General features: G+C 39.1%; 1 protein-coding gene across 6 annotated transcripts in view; it reads right to left on the bottom strand.

Moving 5' to 3' along the window:
* The window catches only part of VWA8 (von Willebrand factor A domain containing 8), a 364,937-nt gene that overhangs the window by 279,425 nt on the left and 67,593 nt on the right, over positions 1-17,919 (bottom strand). For all 6 annotated transcript variants that reach the window (XR_012327693.1, XR_012327692.1, XM_073795252.1 and 3 more), the window contains exons 5-12: positions 17,195-17,362; positions 11,749-11,913; positions 11,106-11,155; positions 10,290-10,398; positions 8,200-8,304; positions 4,626-4,757; positions 2,328-2,462; positions 2,161-2,238 (exon numbers count right to left, since the gene is read on the bottom strand). Coding sequence is in view for 4 of the 6 variants with exons in the window: in XM_073795252.1 (XP_073651353.1) it covers positions 2,161-2,238; positions 2,328-2,462; positions 4,626-4,757; positions 8,200-8,304; positions 10,290-10,398; positions 11,106-11,155; positions 11,749-11,913; positions 17,195-17,362 (942 nt within the window). In the remaining 2 variants the exon portion in view is untranslated. The remainder of the gene's footprint in view (positions 1-2,160; positions 2,239-2,327; positions 2,463-4,625; positions 4,758-8,199; positions 8,305-10,289; positions 10,399-11,105; positions 11,156-11,748; positions 11,914-17,194; positions 17,363-17,919) is intronic.

The following is a 17,919-nucleotide window of genomic DNA, read 5'->3' as shown; positions in this document are numbered from 1 at the left end:
AAACAAATACCGTATGCTAACACATATATATGGAATCTAAGAAGAAAAAAAAAGGTCATGAAGAACCTAGGGGTAAGATGGGAATAAAGACACAGACCTACTAGAGAATGGACTTGAGGATATGAGGAGGGGGAAGGGTAAGCTGTGACAAAGTGAGAGAGTGGCATGGACATATATACACTACCAAACGTAAAACAGATAGCTAGTGGGAAGCAGCCGCATAGCACAGGGAGATCAGCTCGGTGCTTTGTGACCACCTAGAGGGGTGGGATACGGAGGTTGGGAGGGAGGGAGATGCAAGAGGGAAGAGATATGGGGACATATGTATATGTATAACTGATTCACTTTGTTATAAAGCAGAAACTAACACACCATTGTAAAGCAATTATACTCCAATAAAGATGTTAAAAAGAAAAAAAGAGAGTGAGAAGACAACCCACAGAATGGGAGAAAACATTCGCAAATAATATATCTGAGAATGCCTTAATATGCAGAATATATGAAGAACTCTTACCGTTCAGCAACAAGAAGGCAATGCAATTAAAACATAGGCAAGGAACTTGAAAAGGTATTTCTCCAAATAAGATATATAAATGGTAATAAGCACATGAAAAGATGCAATATCATTGGTCACTAGGGAAATGCAAATCAAAACCACGAGTTACTACTTCACACCCATTAAGATGGCTGTTATAAAAAGCAAAGCAAAATGAACACAGAAACAAAACAAAACAAGAAAACAGGAAATCACAAGTGTTGACAAGGATGTGGAGGAACTGGAACCCTCATGCACTGCTAGTGGGAATGTAAAATGGTGTGGCTGCTATGGAAAACAGTTTAGCAGCTCCTCAAAGAGTTAAAGGTAGAATTACAATATGATTCAGCAATACCACTCCAACATATAAACCTAAAAGAAATGAAAGCAGGGACTCAAACAGATACTTGTACTCCAGTGTTCATAGTAGCATTACTCACAATAGCCAAAAGGTAGAAACAACTCAAGTGTTCATCAACATGTGAATGGATAAACAAAAATATTATTCAGTCATAAAAAGGAATGAACGTGTGAGATATGCTATAACATGGATGAACCTTGAAAACATAATGTTAAGTAAAATAATCTAGAGACAAAAGGACAAAAAGTGTATGATTCCTTGTGACCACCTAGAGGGGTGGGATAGGGAGGGTGGGAGGGAGATGCAAGAGAGAGGAGATATGGGGATATATGTATATGTATAGCTGATTCACTCTGTTATACAGCAGAAACTAACACACCATTGTAAAGCAATTATACTCCAATAAAGATGTTTAAAAAAAAAAAGTACATGATTCCATTACATGAGGTACCTAGAATAGACAAATTCCTAGGGACAGAAAGTCACAAAGAGGTTACCAGGGTCTAGAGGGAGGCAGAGAATTTATTATTTAATGGTTATAGAGTTTCTATTTGGGAATATAAAGCTTTCTAGAAATAGCTAGTGGTGATGGTTTCACAACATCGTGAATGTACTTAATGCCAGTGAGTTGTACACTAAAAAAAAAATGATTAAAATGATAGAATGGATAAACAACAAGGTCCTACTGTATGGCACAGGGAACTATATTCAATATCCTGAGATAAACCATAATGGATAAGAATTTTAAAAAGAATGTATATATACATATAACTGAATCACTTTGCTGTAGAGAAGTTAACACAATATTGTAAAACAACTATACTTCAATTAAGAATAAATATTCAGTAAAAGAAAAAAATTAAATTAAAAAAATGGTTAAAATGGTAAATTTCATGTTATGTACATTTTACCACAATAAAAAAATAATAATCTATTTGGTGAATACCTAATTATCTCCCACTGCTGCTGAAACCTATTCTGTTTAGATTTCCAAATTACTATTAAATGTACTGTGTGTGTGTACACATGCTTGTAAAATGGATCTCTCTTGAAAAACAGACCCTGGTATGTTGGGCACATCAGATATCCTAGAACACACTTTCAAAAATTCCAAATAATTATAGCTGCACTCCAATTTGATAGCTGTTTCAGTTATTTATCTACTTCAAAATTAACAGGTACAACTGAAGGAAGAATACCCACAAATTCTGCTGACGGTCCAAAAGTATGTTTATAGTCCAAGTGCTAAAAATGAAATTCTTACCTGATAGAGCATGATAGGTTCTATATTGTATCCTAAGGTATCTGCAAAGTTCTTAGCGATGACTGTTTTTCCACAACCCTACAAATGGAAACACAATCATTCAAGGGATAAGTCAAAACCACCAGAAGTCAGGAAACAGAACTTAGTAGTGAGGCTGCTGTTCTTACTTTTCCTCCAATTAAACATATGTCCTTAACCATGTGAGACTGCATCATTTCAGCCAGTAGTTGTTTATGGCTTAAAGTTTGTATAAAACGGTCTGATGTGCAAGGTTGACTTAATGGCCTGGTTCCAGCTGGCACCTATAAAGAGAGGTAAATATAATATGCACATGTTTTTCTCAAAATAATAGTTAAATGAAAGCATACAACTGCCATTTGAAAGCCCCTACTAATTTCCTGCTCAATTCAATTCTATACTGTTTTTGATATTTCAATAGAGCAACAATTATTTTCTCATTCACACATCTGATCATCGTTTTCATCAAACTTCCAAATCAATCATCCCTCTAAAATTAAAGCCCTATGCTGTCAGACATTTTCATATGAATCAAGTAATTTTCATACTATTTATAACTTATAATAACAATGTCACTGCTTGAGAATGAAGGTTTTTGCCCAAATTCCAGTTATAAGTACAGAATTTAAAATCAGTCTACTGGGACCCTCCAAAATCACCAAAGATCCCCTGATTTTTAAACTGTCCACAAATCTTTTTCCACTCTTATTTTAGTTTGCCACTCAGAAGCATCTGTTCTTAAAATCTCCCATCCTTCACACCTACTTCCTTTTATTTCCTATCTCTTCCTTATTAAAGTCTCCTGGATTTCCATGCCCTTCTGGGGACTCCGGACTTGATCATACTGTAGGCAAGACAAACCTTAAAGAATTACAAGTTTGGAAGTGACAAGATCAGATTTGTTTTTAAGAAAACAAATGGTGGTAACATAGAAGGCTAACTTGAAGGGCCGGGAGGCAATGATGTTAGAAAGCCATTACCAAAGGGAAGCAAATAATGAAAGCTCGCTCACATCTCGTGTCCCTGGACATTCTGTTCAAACCGCCTGAAATGTCCTATCACCTTTCCACTCCTGGGCCACTGGGAAACTCCTGTGTCATAAGACTTAGCTCAAGCCCCATCTCCTCTCTGAAACTTTCTCTACTCCTTCTCCTGACTCCTGGTGTTACTTCCGTCTCTATATCTCCGTAGCCATTCCAATGCAGTTCTTACTCATCTGCCTCTATCCTAGACCATCAGCTGTGAGGTCACTCATCTGAAGGAGACAGAAGAGTGTCGTGTGGAGTGTGCTGTCTAGAAGGCCCAGCTGTGCCATTTGGTAGCTGGTGACCATGGGTGAATTGATTACACTCTTCACATCTGTTTTCTAATCTACAAAATGGAGATAATAAAAGTTATCTCTGGGGTTATTGGGGGATTTAAATGGCATAATATATGTGAAGAGAAAAATACAGTAACTAGTACACTGCAGGCACTGAGTGGATTTTAATACAGAGCCTGGCTCATGGTAGACATAATCAATGTTTCGTTTGATGACTGAGTAAATACAGTGACCTGAATAAGTATTACTAATATCACGTTTAAACAAACAAAAAAGCCTATCATGAATGCTTGCTCTGTCATAACATAAGATAGGCAAGCATTTATTCTTTCCTACATTCACCTACAATCTAATTGTCAGCATTTTTCAGGCTGTGTTTCCTAGTGTTAGCTTCCTATCACATCTTAGGGTTCTTAGGACCCTCAAGGGAAGGGTTAGAAAAAGGGAGGCAGAGCAAGCAGTTGGAGCTCTATGAGCAAATATCGTTCCCCTCCTCTAAAAACTGTTAAACTACAACAGCTCATCTTTTAACTGTTTCATGTAGCTGACAAAGATTTCATTTGAAAGGAGCATTCCCTAGTTGTTAAAATATGTTTGAAAACAGGGCCTTCCCTGGTGGCACAGTGGTTGAGAGTCCACCTGCCTATGCAGGGGGCACGGGTTCATGCCCCGGTCCGGGAAGATCCCACACGCCGCGGAGCGGCTGCGCCCGTGAGCCATGGCCGCTGAGCCTGCGCGTCTGGAGCCTGTGCTCTGCAATGGGAGAGGCCACAACAGTGAGAGACCCGTGTACCGCAAAAAAAAAAAAAAAAAAAGTTTGAAAACAATGACTATTTCTTACCAAGGACTCAGAACACAAAATGCTTTCATTAATAAACACTTTATTTGATTTTCCCAGAGGCTGACTTTGGTTTTTGATGAAAAGCTATCCCTATGTTTCTCCTGAACTTTTCCAGTTTACAAACATACGTGACTCTGGATATATAGATATACAGATACACGTATATAGATGTGACGCTATGGAACCAAAGAATACTTATAAGGGAATCATAAACCCAATTTAGGTCATAAAAATGGACAGAACAAGGCACATCTTAGAAAGTACAAACCTTGATTCATTCATTACCTTAATGGTCACCTCTTTTTCTGCAATCCGGATGGTCACAGAAGCTTGGAAGACATGGTTTTCAGTCATCTTCTCCACTCTCACAACCTCTTCAGGAAGCAGAGAGCTTCTTGAATCTTGGAGTTCAAAGCGCTGTAAAATTACCAGAAAGACATGTAATTTACTTTTTATTTTAGTATTAATGTTGGATATCTGGAAGGTTCCATCTTAATTAGAACTGAAACCCACTCTATGTTATAAAAATAAAGGTAAAAAATTAATGAGAATTTTTTCCCCTATTTTTACAGATACCACTCATTCTACTTAAGCTAATTACTAAGGTGATATGAAAATAGTCCCTAAAATTTACTAAATGCCAAGAAATGGAATCGCTGAGTTTCTGATCTGGTAGAAGTTTGCAGCCTACAATGCTTGATAATCGAAGGTTCCAGTTTCCTAGAAAAGGATGATGAGACTCTTGAAAACATGCTAAAGGAAATTAAAATAAGGCTTATATCAGTTGATTTCTTAAATCAACTGAAGTTAATAGCTGCCTGGACACCAGTCTGCTGATTGCTTGTATGGTTAGTTTAACTGATTACAATAAAGTATAACAATCAATCTTCCACAGTATCTGGCACAGTGCCTTCTACAGTGTAGGTTCTCAATATTTGTCCAACAGGATTTAAAAGGCCCAGACCATTGATTCTTTCTCCATGTAGACCAGTGATCAATGTTCTAACACTAGGTTACACCCCCTAATCCCAGCTTGTTATATAAAAAATGCACACAGAGAACACAAATAAGTATATGAAAAATGAGGATACTAATTGAAAATTAATTAAATCCTATGCCCTACTAATAGCAGCATGTTCACTATGAAGAGCTTAACTCATTTTTAGTATTAAACAGGCAGAAATTATTCTCCCCAAATCCTACAATACATTTTAGAACATTATCACTATAGTGAAAGACTTGAAACTCAATGAAAGAACAGATTACTGCTTATTCAACAGAATGACTCAACTCTAGAAAATATATTTTGGGGAAGAAAATTATTTTCAACTTCAACACTGTAAACATAACAGCCCAGATCATGTTTTCATTGCTGTGTCTTAAGTACTCAAGACTCATTCCTCTTCCCAAGCCTAAGAAAAATTGTTTATTTGTGCCACCATAAAAAACATAAGTTTTATACTTTGCACAATTTATATATGCAGATTCCCATGGTGTCACACAATGTGGTAGGAATTGCTTCCATGCTGTAGACAAATAACAATCATTGACACCATAATTTCATGCCAAAAAAAAAAAAAGGGTACACTGTATTTCAAGGAGGTTCAATTTGGAAAGGAAGCCTTAGCAAAGTAATTAAATTCACTGGAATTTAGAACCTAGACCCATTAAATTCTAAGAAAATATATATATGAGCTTAAAGGGTATGTTTTCACTCCAGCCAGAGTAATGTCAGTTTAACTTGATATAGGGTTAACGTCAGAGCATTTATATTCCAGAAATGAACACTAATGCCTTGAACCACACTTGCTGTACTGGTTATGTCCTTATAAATAATTCAAACTAAAATATTTCAGTAGAATAAAAATAGTAGGCTAGAATACACTAAAATAGGAAAAGAACTCAAGTTGCAAGGTGAGTTACCATGTGTTGGCATAGGGAATTTAAAGACTCTTAATCAAAAAGGAAATTGAGGAGTAAAACAGATATATAATTCTTCACAAAATTAAGGCAAGAAAAGACAATCACTTTTTCTTCTCTTACATAAGTAACAAAATTCCCCTTTTTCCTTTTTTTTTTAAAACTCTACAATCAGACTTGAAATAATTCCTGTTTGTAATATGGATCCTCAATCAGTGCTCTATGTTCCCCTTAATTATAAAGGTCAAAATAAAGGCCAAACAAAATGAAGCAGCACTGACTACTTTCTTTGGAAAACTCAACTCTTTAAAGGTATTCTATAACTTTATAGAATTTCTATGACTAATTTTGAAATTAGAGACCAGAAACGCATCAAAGTGTTTTCTTAGTAAAAATGAAGACCTCTGTTCATAACGGACTTATCTAGACACTGAATGCCTTCTCCTGGTTGTGTCACAAAACTTTACATTGCTTCATTTTATCAGAACTCTGACATTTTCTTCTACCCTATGTACCCTTGTTCCCAAGGCAGTGGACTTTGTGCTGATGGGCATCTAGGGAGCTCATCTGTAATCACAGCCTCTTTTCTTAAACACTAAGTACTCTATTTCAATGACCAATGTCAAAGTAGCTCAGATGTTAATTAAATCAAAGATGAGTTCTAGTTCTGTTTTTCAGAGCCTGGAATGAATCTTAGAGTGAACTATACAGTCAGACTGGTAGTTTCCTAACTCCTTGAGCATAGGAATTAATTTCCCCATTTCCAAATGTTCTTCATTACCTCCCTAACACCCTTCCACCTTCTCCTTTTTCCCCTCCCTCTCCCTCACCCCTTCTCACACACACAGCAAATCCCTTTCTTCCCTTTCATCAGTGGCTGCTATTTCACCGTTCCTAGCCCTGCTTCTATTCTTTGCTGTCTCTTCTACTTTCCTTTGCCTCTTTATTGACCATTACTTTCCCCTTGCTTCTTTATGCTTTTCTTTTAGATTCTGCCCCAAACTATACTTTTTAGCATTTATGAGGAACGGCTTTTTGTTAGTTTTATTTTGTTATTATTATGATTGACATCACCAATCAATGAAAATACTGTTTCTTGGGTTGGCTGATATATGAAATAAAATCCCACGGAAGTAACTAGAATCTATTGTTCCACTCTCCGGAGCCCTTCTCACTATTATCAGCTGCATAGAGTACTTCTGTACTCCCAAAGACCCTGTGTACTCTTTGGGATAAGGGAGAAACTAACACCATCCCATATGTCAAATTCTGGCCTCCAGAAAATGAAGGGCCTACACACAAGACCACAACAGCTTAGTGTTCACATTCTACCTACTCCTTAGAAGTCTATACACCTCGACCCAAACTGTGTAAGAAAAACAAAAACAGTCTTTCATAAAAAGGAATTATTTGGGGTGAGTCAATGACTCTCTCTCGCCAAGGGTCCACTTGAAGTGGCTCCCACTGGCCAAAACCTGGGATAATTTTAGCATCAAAATAAATGACGATAGTAATCAATTATAACCCACTGAATAAAATAGGGATCCATAAGTGCATATTGATATAAATGAATAAATTAATACACGGAGGAGAAGAAAAAGCTCTTCCTTAGTGTAGAATGCCTACTAATAAATGCAGAAGGAATGTTTACGCCCCATTACTGACATGACAATGCCTCCACAGGTGGAAAAGAAGAGAAGACAAGGGCAAGAAAGAAAGATGGAGAAAGAAAAGTAGGAAAGAAGGGTAAGAGAGAGATGAGAAGAAGGGACAAGAAGAGAAAATGGGAAAGGTAAGGAAAGAAAGTGAAGCAGACACATACTTTTTTTTTTTTAACACTGCTATTGGAGTATAATTGCTCTACAATGGTGTGTTAGTTTCTGCTTTGTAACAAAGTGAATCAGCTATACACATACATATATCCCCATCAGATACTTACTTTTAAAACAACTTCCACAGCCATCTTCCCTTCATGTCCTAGTAAAACAGTATATGGGTAAAGCCACCGGATTGCACGTTCGATGGACATCATAGGAAAGGAATCCTATTTAGGAGGAAAAATACGTAGGAATGAAGAACACCTAAAATAATCACAGAAAATTTAACCAAAATGTACATATGACATTGAAATTGCATTATAAACAATACCCAATAAGTTTCTCCATTTCCCAGAAGTCTACAAAGGCAAATATTCATTGTTTCCTCTTCTTGTTCCACACCCTTTGCCTTGGTAAACTCACCCACTCTCATCTTTCAGCTGCCGTGTATGTGTTGATGGCTCCCATGTCTCTGTCTCCAGTCCTGACCTTTTTCTTGAGCTCTAGACCTAAACTCTCAATTGCCCATTAGATGTGACTATACGGATGTCCCATAGACTCCCATTCAGCATGTCTGAACACACTTCCCTATCCTACTCATTCCAAAGTACCTTCTCTTTTTCCTCTACTCCTAAACTGAGTTAATCTCATCCACATACTCCTAGCTTCACTGTTATAACTACAAAGTTAGAAAGTGTTCATTATCCTCAAATCCTTCCCCCCAAATTGCTTTCCCAATTCGGTTTATCCTACTTTAAAAAGTCTACTAACAAGGACAACTAGGGAAATTTCAATATGGACTGTTTATTAGATGACATTACAGAATTATTGTTAACACGCTGAGGGGTGTGATAACGGTGTTCTGGTTATGTAGAAGAATGTTCTAATTCTTAGAAGTTGCATACTGAAGTACTTAAGAATACTGACTACAATTTACTTTCAGAATTGTTTAGAAAAAAATGAGAAAGTGCAAACAAAAGTGGCAACATGTTAAAAGTTGGTGATTCTAGTTAAAGGGATTATGGATTTATGTTTTGCTATTTTTGAACTTCTTCTTAGATCTGAGAATTGTCAAAGTAAAAAGTTCCAAGGAAAAAACAAAAAGAATGAAAAGTAGAAGATGTGATAAATAGGAGGAAAAATGCTGTTCCAGATGTATAGAACAGCGTAAACAATACCTGGGAAACCTAACACCCTGACCCAGGAAACGTAAAATAAAAAGCAACAAGAGATTAAAAATAAGTCTCTTGTCTAAGTGGTGTCACTACTACCTTGGATTATGCTTTCCTTAGCAGAGTCTCCTACCTGTTCCCTGTGCATCCACGCTCCCCCCACCTCACCTCGCTGCCAGCAGAGGTGTCTTCCTCCAACATATATCTGATTGCCACACATCCCATCTACTTAATAATGTCTAATGGGCCACTTCTTCCACACCAGAAAATACAGACAACTTCACTCACCATGCAAAACACTTCACAATAAGGTCCTATTGTGGTACACATGCTTGCTCCAGTGATACAATTTATTATCATGCTCCGAAAAACACACCAGGCCCTTTTGTGATTTAACACCTTTGGCCCATGCTGTTCCCTCTGCCTAGGGAACACTCCAGACACTACTGTCATGACCTTCGTGAAACTGTGGTGGACAACGTCTGTTTTCCACCAAATCCCCTCACCCATTTTCCTCCTTCATGTGCCTCCCAGCTTTCCCTTCCAACAGCCAGCTGCTGCAGGTCTTTCCAAGAAAACTGCCCTTGAGCTCCTGAAGCCAGCTTGGCTCCCAGAATGGGAGAGCAGCTAGTGCCTGGGAATGTGTGCCCCCTGGGACAATTACTAACCAGTGAGACTGATGGTGCTAAGTGTGAAAGTCCCAGTTCCCCTGCCTCAGGTTGGGGCGAGTCTGAGGCATGACTTACACTGCTGCAGACCTCTGCATGATCAGGTAGAAGTCCTCCTTCCCTCTGTGGAACTTTCACCTGAGCTGCATGTCTACCTTCCCCTGTCCAAGGCTGTAAGCTCTTTAAGGACTCAGAATACATCACTGGTCTCTGCACAGTTTCCTGGGCTGCACAGCAAATTAATCTCAGGCCTTGCAATATTTATAGAGGAGTATAACAAGGCAAAGGGAAATGATTAATCTCCAAGGGTTAACTTTTAAGTTTTCTTTGCCACATTTGGGTACACCAGTCATTAATTTATTTTATACATACCAGGATTTGAACTGCAGCTGGTAAACTATCTAAAGGAAAATCTGGAAGTCCAAGAGCAGAAGATTCTTGGGAACAGAGAGTGGTGGCAAAGGATAAGAGTTGAGAAATTCTAGGGGAAAACAAGAAGTGATACTAAATTTTATTCTAATAGTTATAATACATAAAATCTGTTAAATATAAAATAGCTGGGCCAATTTAATTAATTGAAAAAGTTGACATCCACTATTTAATTCTTAGGGAATAGTTCCATATTATAATATTCCATTTCAAACTCAAGCTGATTAGGTTCACAGATATATTTCTTAAATCTGTCCCAATATGTGAGGTTTTTCATAACCTGGCCCAAAACTACTCTGCCAGTGTCACCTCCCACCTTTCTCATCTAAATCCAAACTCCAGCCTCCGGGAGCTTTTCATAGACCCAAGAATAAGGCATATATTCTCATGACATGCTTTAAAAACTTTTTCTTAGAATTCCTTAATTCCATTCTCTATCAGTCAAAAGCCTACTCATTCTTTAGGACCCATCTCAAATGTCCCTTATAAAGTCTCAACCACAACATCCCCCAATACTCTGAAATTATGACCCTTGCCACACTGTTAAAGTAAGGTATTTATACACATATCTGTAAACTCTACTAGATCTTGAGTTTCTTGTATCAAAGACCATGTCTTATTAACTTTATCATTAGCTAGTTCCATAGCTACTGAAAAATTCTTCAAACAGTTGTTGAATGAATGAATGAATCAGTGGATCAATGAATGGGCAAAACAAATTCAATGTTAAGTGTCCACATATATATCTGAAGTACTTACTTCTCAGCAGAAACACTGGCTCCAACTGAATACAACAGTTTAAGTTGGTCCTAAAATAACATAAAACATATCAAATTGATTAATAAGGAATGTAACAGATTAAATGCAAATGTTTGACAGACATAATTCAACCTTTTAATTAAGCAGACACTATGTAATTAATAGCAAAAAATCATTTCTTGATACATGTCATTTCTAAAAGAAGAGTTGGTCTTTTAAAAAAATCTTTCAGACAAATAATACCACAATAACTTTTCTTTCTAGTTTCCAGAGATTTTCTTTACCTTTGTATCCATTTTTCTTTCCATCAACTACTGAGGGGGACATCTACAAACACAGTAACGTTTTTATAGTAACTGAATTTATTATAAACAGGAAAACTATTTAAAAAATAAATTATCCTTAAGGGAAGAGGGGCAAGATAGAAGAGGGGATTAAGAGATATAAGCTACTATGTATAAAATAAGCTACAAGCACAGGGAATGTAGCCAATATTTTAGAATAACTTTAAATGAAGTATAATCTATGAAAATATCGAATCACTATGTTGAACACCTGAAACTAATATTGTAAATCAACTATACTTCAATTAAAAATAAATAAAAATCTAAAAATAAAATAAATTATCCTTGTTCCTACTTACCTGGAAGGGTAGATAATAAATATCTCTGGCTTGAAATCGAGATCGGAGCGGGGGATCTAATGGATTCCCAGAGTACCTAGGTACTGGCAAGCCCAAGGCGATCACTCGGAAATCTTCACTAACTCGGACAATCTTCCAAGCATCCAATTCTGTTTTGGTATGATTCTAAAAGAGTAAGAAATCAAAAATTACAGCATAATGATAGAGATCACAACTGCAAGAGTCAGGCTAAGGAATTTATGTCCTGACTGCTGCGTAAACTGTATTGGAGAACGCTCTTGAAGCCAAACTGTCAAGGAAGGGAGCAAAGTGGAATCAGGAACAGGATACCAGGGAAGGCTCACAGAATGAAGACTGGTGTTTGAAAGGAGAATCATCCAGGAACAAAGGCGATGTGGGTCAGATCTCTAAACCCTAGTCAATAACACAAAGGAACAGTAGGAAGAGCAAGGAAAATAAACTGGTTCAAGCTAGAAAATGGTAGTTCTAGAGGGGTAGACCACCAGCAGAGCAGAGACTGCCCAGGGACCTTCAATAAATAACTATGTTTATGGATATATTTCTACCAAGGTATATTAATAATAATAAGTAACATTCTTTGAAAACTTAATACATGATAAGCACTTTCCATGAATTTTTCTCATTTAATTTTCACCACAATCCAAATAGACATTTAATTCCTTTTCATGGATGAATAAACTGACGTTCAAAGGAGTTGCATAACTTGCCCACATTCCTGCAACTACTATATGGTGGAGCTGAGACCGGAAACAGCGTAGATTTCGGAGTCACAAATCCTGGCTCTAGTGCTTGGTGCACATTCTAGCTAAGTGACCAAAAACTTGTTATCATACCCTCTGAGCCTCAATTTTCTTATCTATAAAGTGGAAATAATACCACCGATATTACTATGGCTGTTACGAAAGTTAAATGTGATAATGCATGTGAAAATGAAAGTAACCGGTCCACAGCAGTCATCTGTTAAATGTCATACCTTTCTTCTCTGCCTGACCCTTCCAATGTCTCTTCACTGTTCTTCAGCCTTTGAAGAGCCCCCCAGTCCCTTGCTGTTGTCCTCTTTATACCCTCTTATATCACGCCATCTAAAGACTTCATTGCACTTATTCATTAATTCAACAAATAGTCATTGAGCATCTACCACGTGCCAGGCATTGTTCTAAAGTTTGAGATAACAACAATGACAAAATTCCTGGCCTAGTTAAAGTATGATCTAGTAGAGGGAAGCAGACAATGAGCTACAAACATAAGTAAATAAATCATGTGGGATATTAGAAGACTCTGTGGAAAAATATAGAGCAGAGTAAAGGAGTATGGGGGCAGAGGGCACATTGAAGTGTTTAATAAAAGGGTGAGGGCGGGCTTCATTGGTAATACAGGCAGACCTCGGAGATACTGCAGGTTCGGTTTCAGACCACCACAATAAAACACATATCTCAATAAAGTGAGTCACAAAAATTGTTTGGTTTTCCAGTTCGTACAAAAGTTATGTTTACACTACACTGTAGTCTATGAAGTATGCAATAGTGTTATGTCTAAAAAATGCACATACCTTAATTAAAAAATATTTTATTGCTAAAAAATGCTAACCATCTTCTGAGCCTTCAGTGAACAGTCAGCTTTGCGCTGGCAGAGGATCTTGCCTCGGTGTTGGTGGCTGCTGACTGATGAGGATGGTGGCTGCTGAAGGCTGGGATGGCCATGGCAGTTCCCTAAAATAAGGCCACAGTGAAGCTCGCTGCATCAAGTGACTCTCTGTAGCAGACAGAGAGTTTGTTTGATAGTATTTGACCTACTGTTTGATAGTATTTGACCTACAGTAGAACTTCCTTCAAAATTGGAGTCAATCCGGGCTTCCCTGGTGGCACAGTGGTTGAGAGTCCGCCTGCCGATGCAGGGGACACGGGTTCGTGCCCCGGTCCGGGAAGATCCCACATGCCGTGGAGTGGCTGGGCCCGTGAGCCATGGCTGCTGAGCCCGCGCGTCCGGAGCCTGTGCTCCGCAACGAGAGAGGCCACAACAGTGAGAGGCCCGCGTACCGCAAAAAAAAAAAAAGAGTCAATCCTCTCGAACCCTGCTTCTGCTTTATCAACTAAGTTTATGTTCTGAATTCTAAATCATATGTTGTCATTTTAACAACCTTCACAGCATCTTCATCAGGAGCAGATTCCAACTCAAGAAACCATTTTCTTTGCTCATCCATAGCAAACAGCTCCTCATCTGTTAAAGTTTTATCCTGAGATTGCAGCAGTTCAGTCACATCTTTAGGCTCCACTTCTAATTCTAGTTTTCTTGCTATTTCTGTCACCTCTGCAGTTACCTCCTCCACTGAACTCTTGAACGTCTCTAAGTCACCTATGAGAGTTGGAGTCAACTTCTTCCAAACTCCTGTTAACGTTGATATTTTGATCTCTTCCTATGAATCATAAATGCCCTTAATGGCATCTACAGTAGCAAATCCTTTCCAGAAGGTTTTCAATTTAGTTTGCCCAGATATGTCAGAGGAATTACTATGGCAGCTATACCCTTACAAAATGTATTGCTTAAATAATAAGACTTGAAAGTCGAAATTACTCCTTGATCCATGGACTGCAGAATGAATGTTGTGTTAGTAGGCATGAAAACAACGTGAACTTCATCGTACATCTCCATCAGAGCTCTTGGGTGACCAGACGCATTGTCAATGAACAGTAATATTTTGAAAGGAATTTTTTTTTCTGAGCAGTAGGTCTCAACAGTGAGCTTAACAATAAGCCATGCTGTAAACAGATGTGCTGTCATCCAGGCTTTGTTGTTCCATTTATAGAGCACAGGCAGAGTAGATGTAACATAATTCTTAAAGGCCCTAGGATTTTCAGAATGGTAAATAAACATTAGCTTCAACTTAAAGTCACCAGCTGCCTTAGCCCCTAACAAGAGAGTCAGCCTGTCCTTTGAAGCTCTGAAGACAGACATCGACTTCTCTCCAGCTATGAAAGTCCTAGATGGCATCTTCTTCCAATGAAAGGCTGTTTCATCTACACAGAATCTCTGATGTTTGGTGTAGCCACCTTCATGAATTATCTCAGCTAAATCTTATGGATAACTTGCTACAGCTTCTACATAAGCACTCGCTGCTTCACTTTGCAGTTTTATGTTATGGACACAGCTTCTTTCCTTAAACCTCATGAACCAACCTCTGCTAACTTCAAATTTTTCTTCTGCAGTTTCCTCACCTCTCTCAGCCTTCAAAGAATTGAAGAGAGTTAGGACCTTCCTCTGGATTAGGCTTTGGCTTAAGAGAATGTTGTGGCTGGTGTGATCTTCTATCCAGACCCCTAAAATTTTCTTCAGCAATAAGGCTGTTTCTCTTTCTTACCATTTGTGTGTTCACGGAGTAACACTTTTACTTTCCTGCATGAACTTTTCCTTTGCATTCACAACTTGGCTAACTGGCGCAAGAGGCCAAGCTTTTGGCCTGTCTCAGCTTTCAACATGCCTTCCTCATTAAGCTTAATCACTTCTAGCTTTTTTTTTGTTTTGTTTGTTTGTTTGTTTGTTTGTTTTTGCGGTACACGGGCCTCTCACTGTTGTGGCCTCTCCCGTTGCGGAGCACAGGCTCCAGACGCGCAGGCCCAGCGGCCATGGCTCACGGGCCCAGCCACTCCGCGGCATGTGGGATCTTCCCGGACCGGGGCACGAACCCATGTCCCCTGCATCAGCAGGCGGACTCTCAACCACTGCGCCACCAGGGTAGCCCCACTTCTAGCTTTTGATGTAAAGTGAGAGACAAGTGACTTATCCTTTCACTTGAACACTTAGAGGCCACTGTAGGATTATTAATTGCCCTAATTTCAATATTGTTATGTCTCAGGGAATAGGGAGGCCCAAGAAGAGGGACACAGAATGGGGAACGAACAGCTGATCAGTGGGGCTGTCAGAACACACATTTATTGATAAAGTCACCATCTTACATGGGTGGGGTTCGAGGAGCCCCAAAACAACTGCAACAGTAACGTCAAAGATCAGTGATCACAGATCACCATAACAAATATAACAATGAAAAAGTTTGAAATATTGTTACGATTACCAAAATGCAACACAGAGACATGAAGTAAGCAAATGCTGTTAGAAAAACGGTGCCCATCGATTTGCTTGATGCAGGGTTGCCACAAACCTTCAATTCGTAAATAACGCCATATCTGCAAAGCACAGTAGAGCGAAGTGCAATGTAACAAGGTATGCCTGTATTACATTTGAGCAAAGGCTTGGAAGGGATAGAGGAATGAGCCAGGCAGATATCTGGGAGAAAACCATTCCAGAAGAGCAAAGTGCCCGTGCAAAGCACTGATAAGATAGGATAATGCATATCCAGCAGTTTATGGTACAATAAAAAGAATACTAGCAGCTGCAGTGGAATGAAAAAGGAGAATAGAAGGAGATAAGGCCAAAGAGGCAGTAATGGCCCAGATCACCCAAGACCCTGTATTCCATTGTGAGGATTTTAGATTATATTCTGAGTAGAGCAGGAAGGCATCAGAGGTTTACAGCAGAGGAACGACCTGCTCTGCCTCGTGGTTTAAAGCGATCACTAACTGCCCTGGGGGAGCCAGGATGGAAGCAGGGGTTCCAGTTGCGAAGCTCTTACAAACAACTCAGGCAGGTGATGCTGGTAGCTGGGACCTTCAGGGTATCTTTAAATATTTTACTCATTTCTGTCAATATCTACTGGGCTTTGAGCTTCTTGAACCCAACAAGTGGACTTTATTCAGCTTTGTCTTCCTGGTGCCCAGCACAGTCTAGAAGCTATTAGGCTTGTTGAGAGAAAGAAGAGAAGGGAAAAAGAAGATGGAAAAGGAGGGAGAAAGGGAAGAAGAATTAAAAGGAGAAAAAAGAGAAAGAAAGAATAGCTATTAGATAGGCAAACAGAAGTAAAAATCTGGGAGGTCTCCTAACGTGATGTGGAAAACAGAAGAGCCATACAAAACGGCAAACGCGGGGCTTCCCTGGTGGCGCAGTGGTTGAGAATCTGCCTGCTAGTGCAGGGGACACGGGTTCGAGCCCTGGTCTGGGAGGATCCCACATGCCGCGGAGCAACTGGGCCCGTGAGCCACAACTACTGAGCCTGCGCGCCTGGAGCCTGTGCTCCGCAACAAGAGAGGCCGCGATAGTGAGAGGCCCGCGCACCGCGATAAAGAGTGGCCCCCGCTTGCCACAACTAGAGAAAGCCCTTGCACAGAAACGAAGACTCAACACAGCAAAAATAAATTAATTAATTAATAAAAAAAAAAAAAAAAACTGCAAACGCATGACTGACTTCAGGCGGTTGTCCAAGATATGCGCCACCTAAACATGTGTCCGCGTTCTGACACAATCATGTCTTATACAACAAATGGCCAACCCACAGCTCAACAGCTAAGACAAAGCAGTCAAATTTTTCTTTTCTTACTTGGAGAAGCTTGTCGTAACGCTCAGCAGACATCAGGAAGCGTCCATCTTCAAGCTGCATCTCCCTATTTTCCAGCAAGTTGTTCAAAACAGGAAGAACATTCCTCTCCACCTTCTCCAAGCCTTCCAAAACGAGAGTTCTACCTTCTGTGGCTGCACGAACTGCACACTATTTCCAAGAAACAAAAGCAATATGAGACTATCAAACACAGGGGAGCACAGCCTGATTTTACTTGTAATGCAAATTAAACTGTGGTTCTTATTATAGGGACCGGGAGTCAGGAAAGCTGGGTTCTAGATCATAGTTTTGCTTTTCCGGCCAATACGGTATTAAGCAAGTAATTTTCTCTCTTTAGGCCTGCTTTCCCATTTGTAAAATGAAGTGATTAGAAGAGGTGATCTCTAAGGCTCCTTTCAGCTGTAAATTTTATTTAAAAAAATTTTTTTTAACATCTGTATTGGAGTATAACTGCTTTACAACGGTGTGTTAGCTTCTGCTGTATAACAAAGTGAATCAGCTATATGTATACATATATCCCCATATCTCCTCCCTCTTGCGTCTCCCTCCCACCCTCCCTATCCCACCCCTCTAGGTGGTCACAAAGCACCCAGCTGATCTCCCCGTGCCAAGTGGCTACTTCCCATTTCAGCTGTAACATTTTAGATATATCCCCAATGAAACAGAAAACTAAGAGCTATCTTTGGATCAGTAATGCAATTAAGGAA

This window comes from Tursiops truncatus, chromosome 18, assembly GCF_011762595.2.
Source record: "Tursiops truncatus isolate mTurTru1 chromosome 18, mTurTru1.mat.Y, whole genome shotgun sequence".
NCBI classification, from domain to species: Eukaryota; Metazoa; Chordata; class Mammalia; order Artiodactyla; family Delphinidae; genus Tursiops; species Tursiops truncatus.
This window is presented reverse-complemented; position numbering and strand designations above follow the sequence as displayed.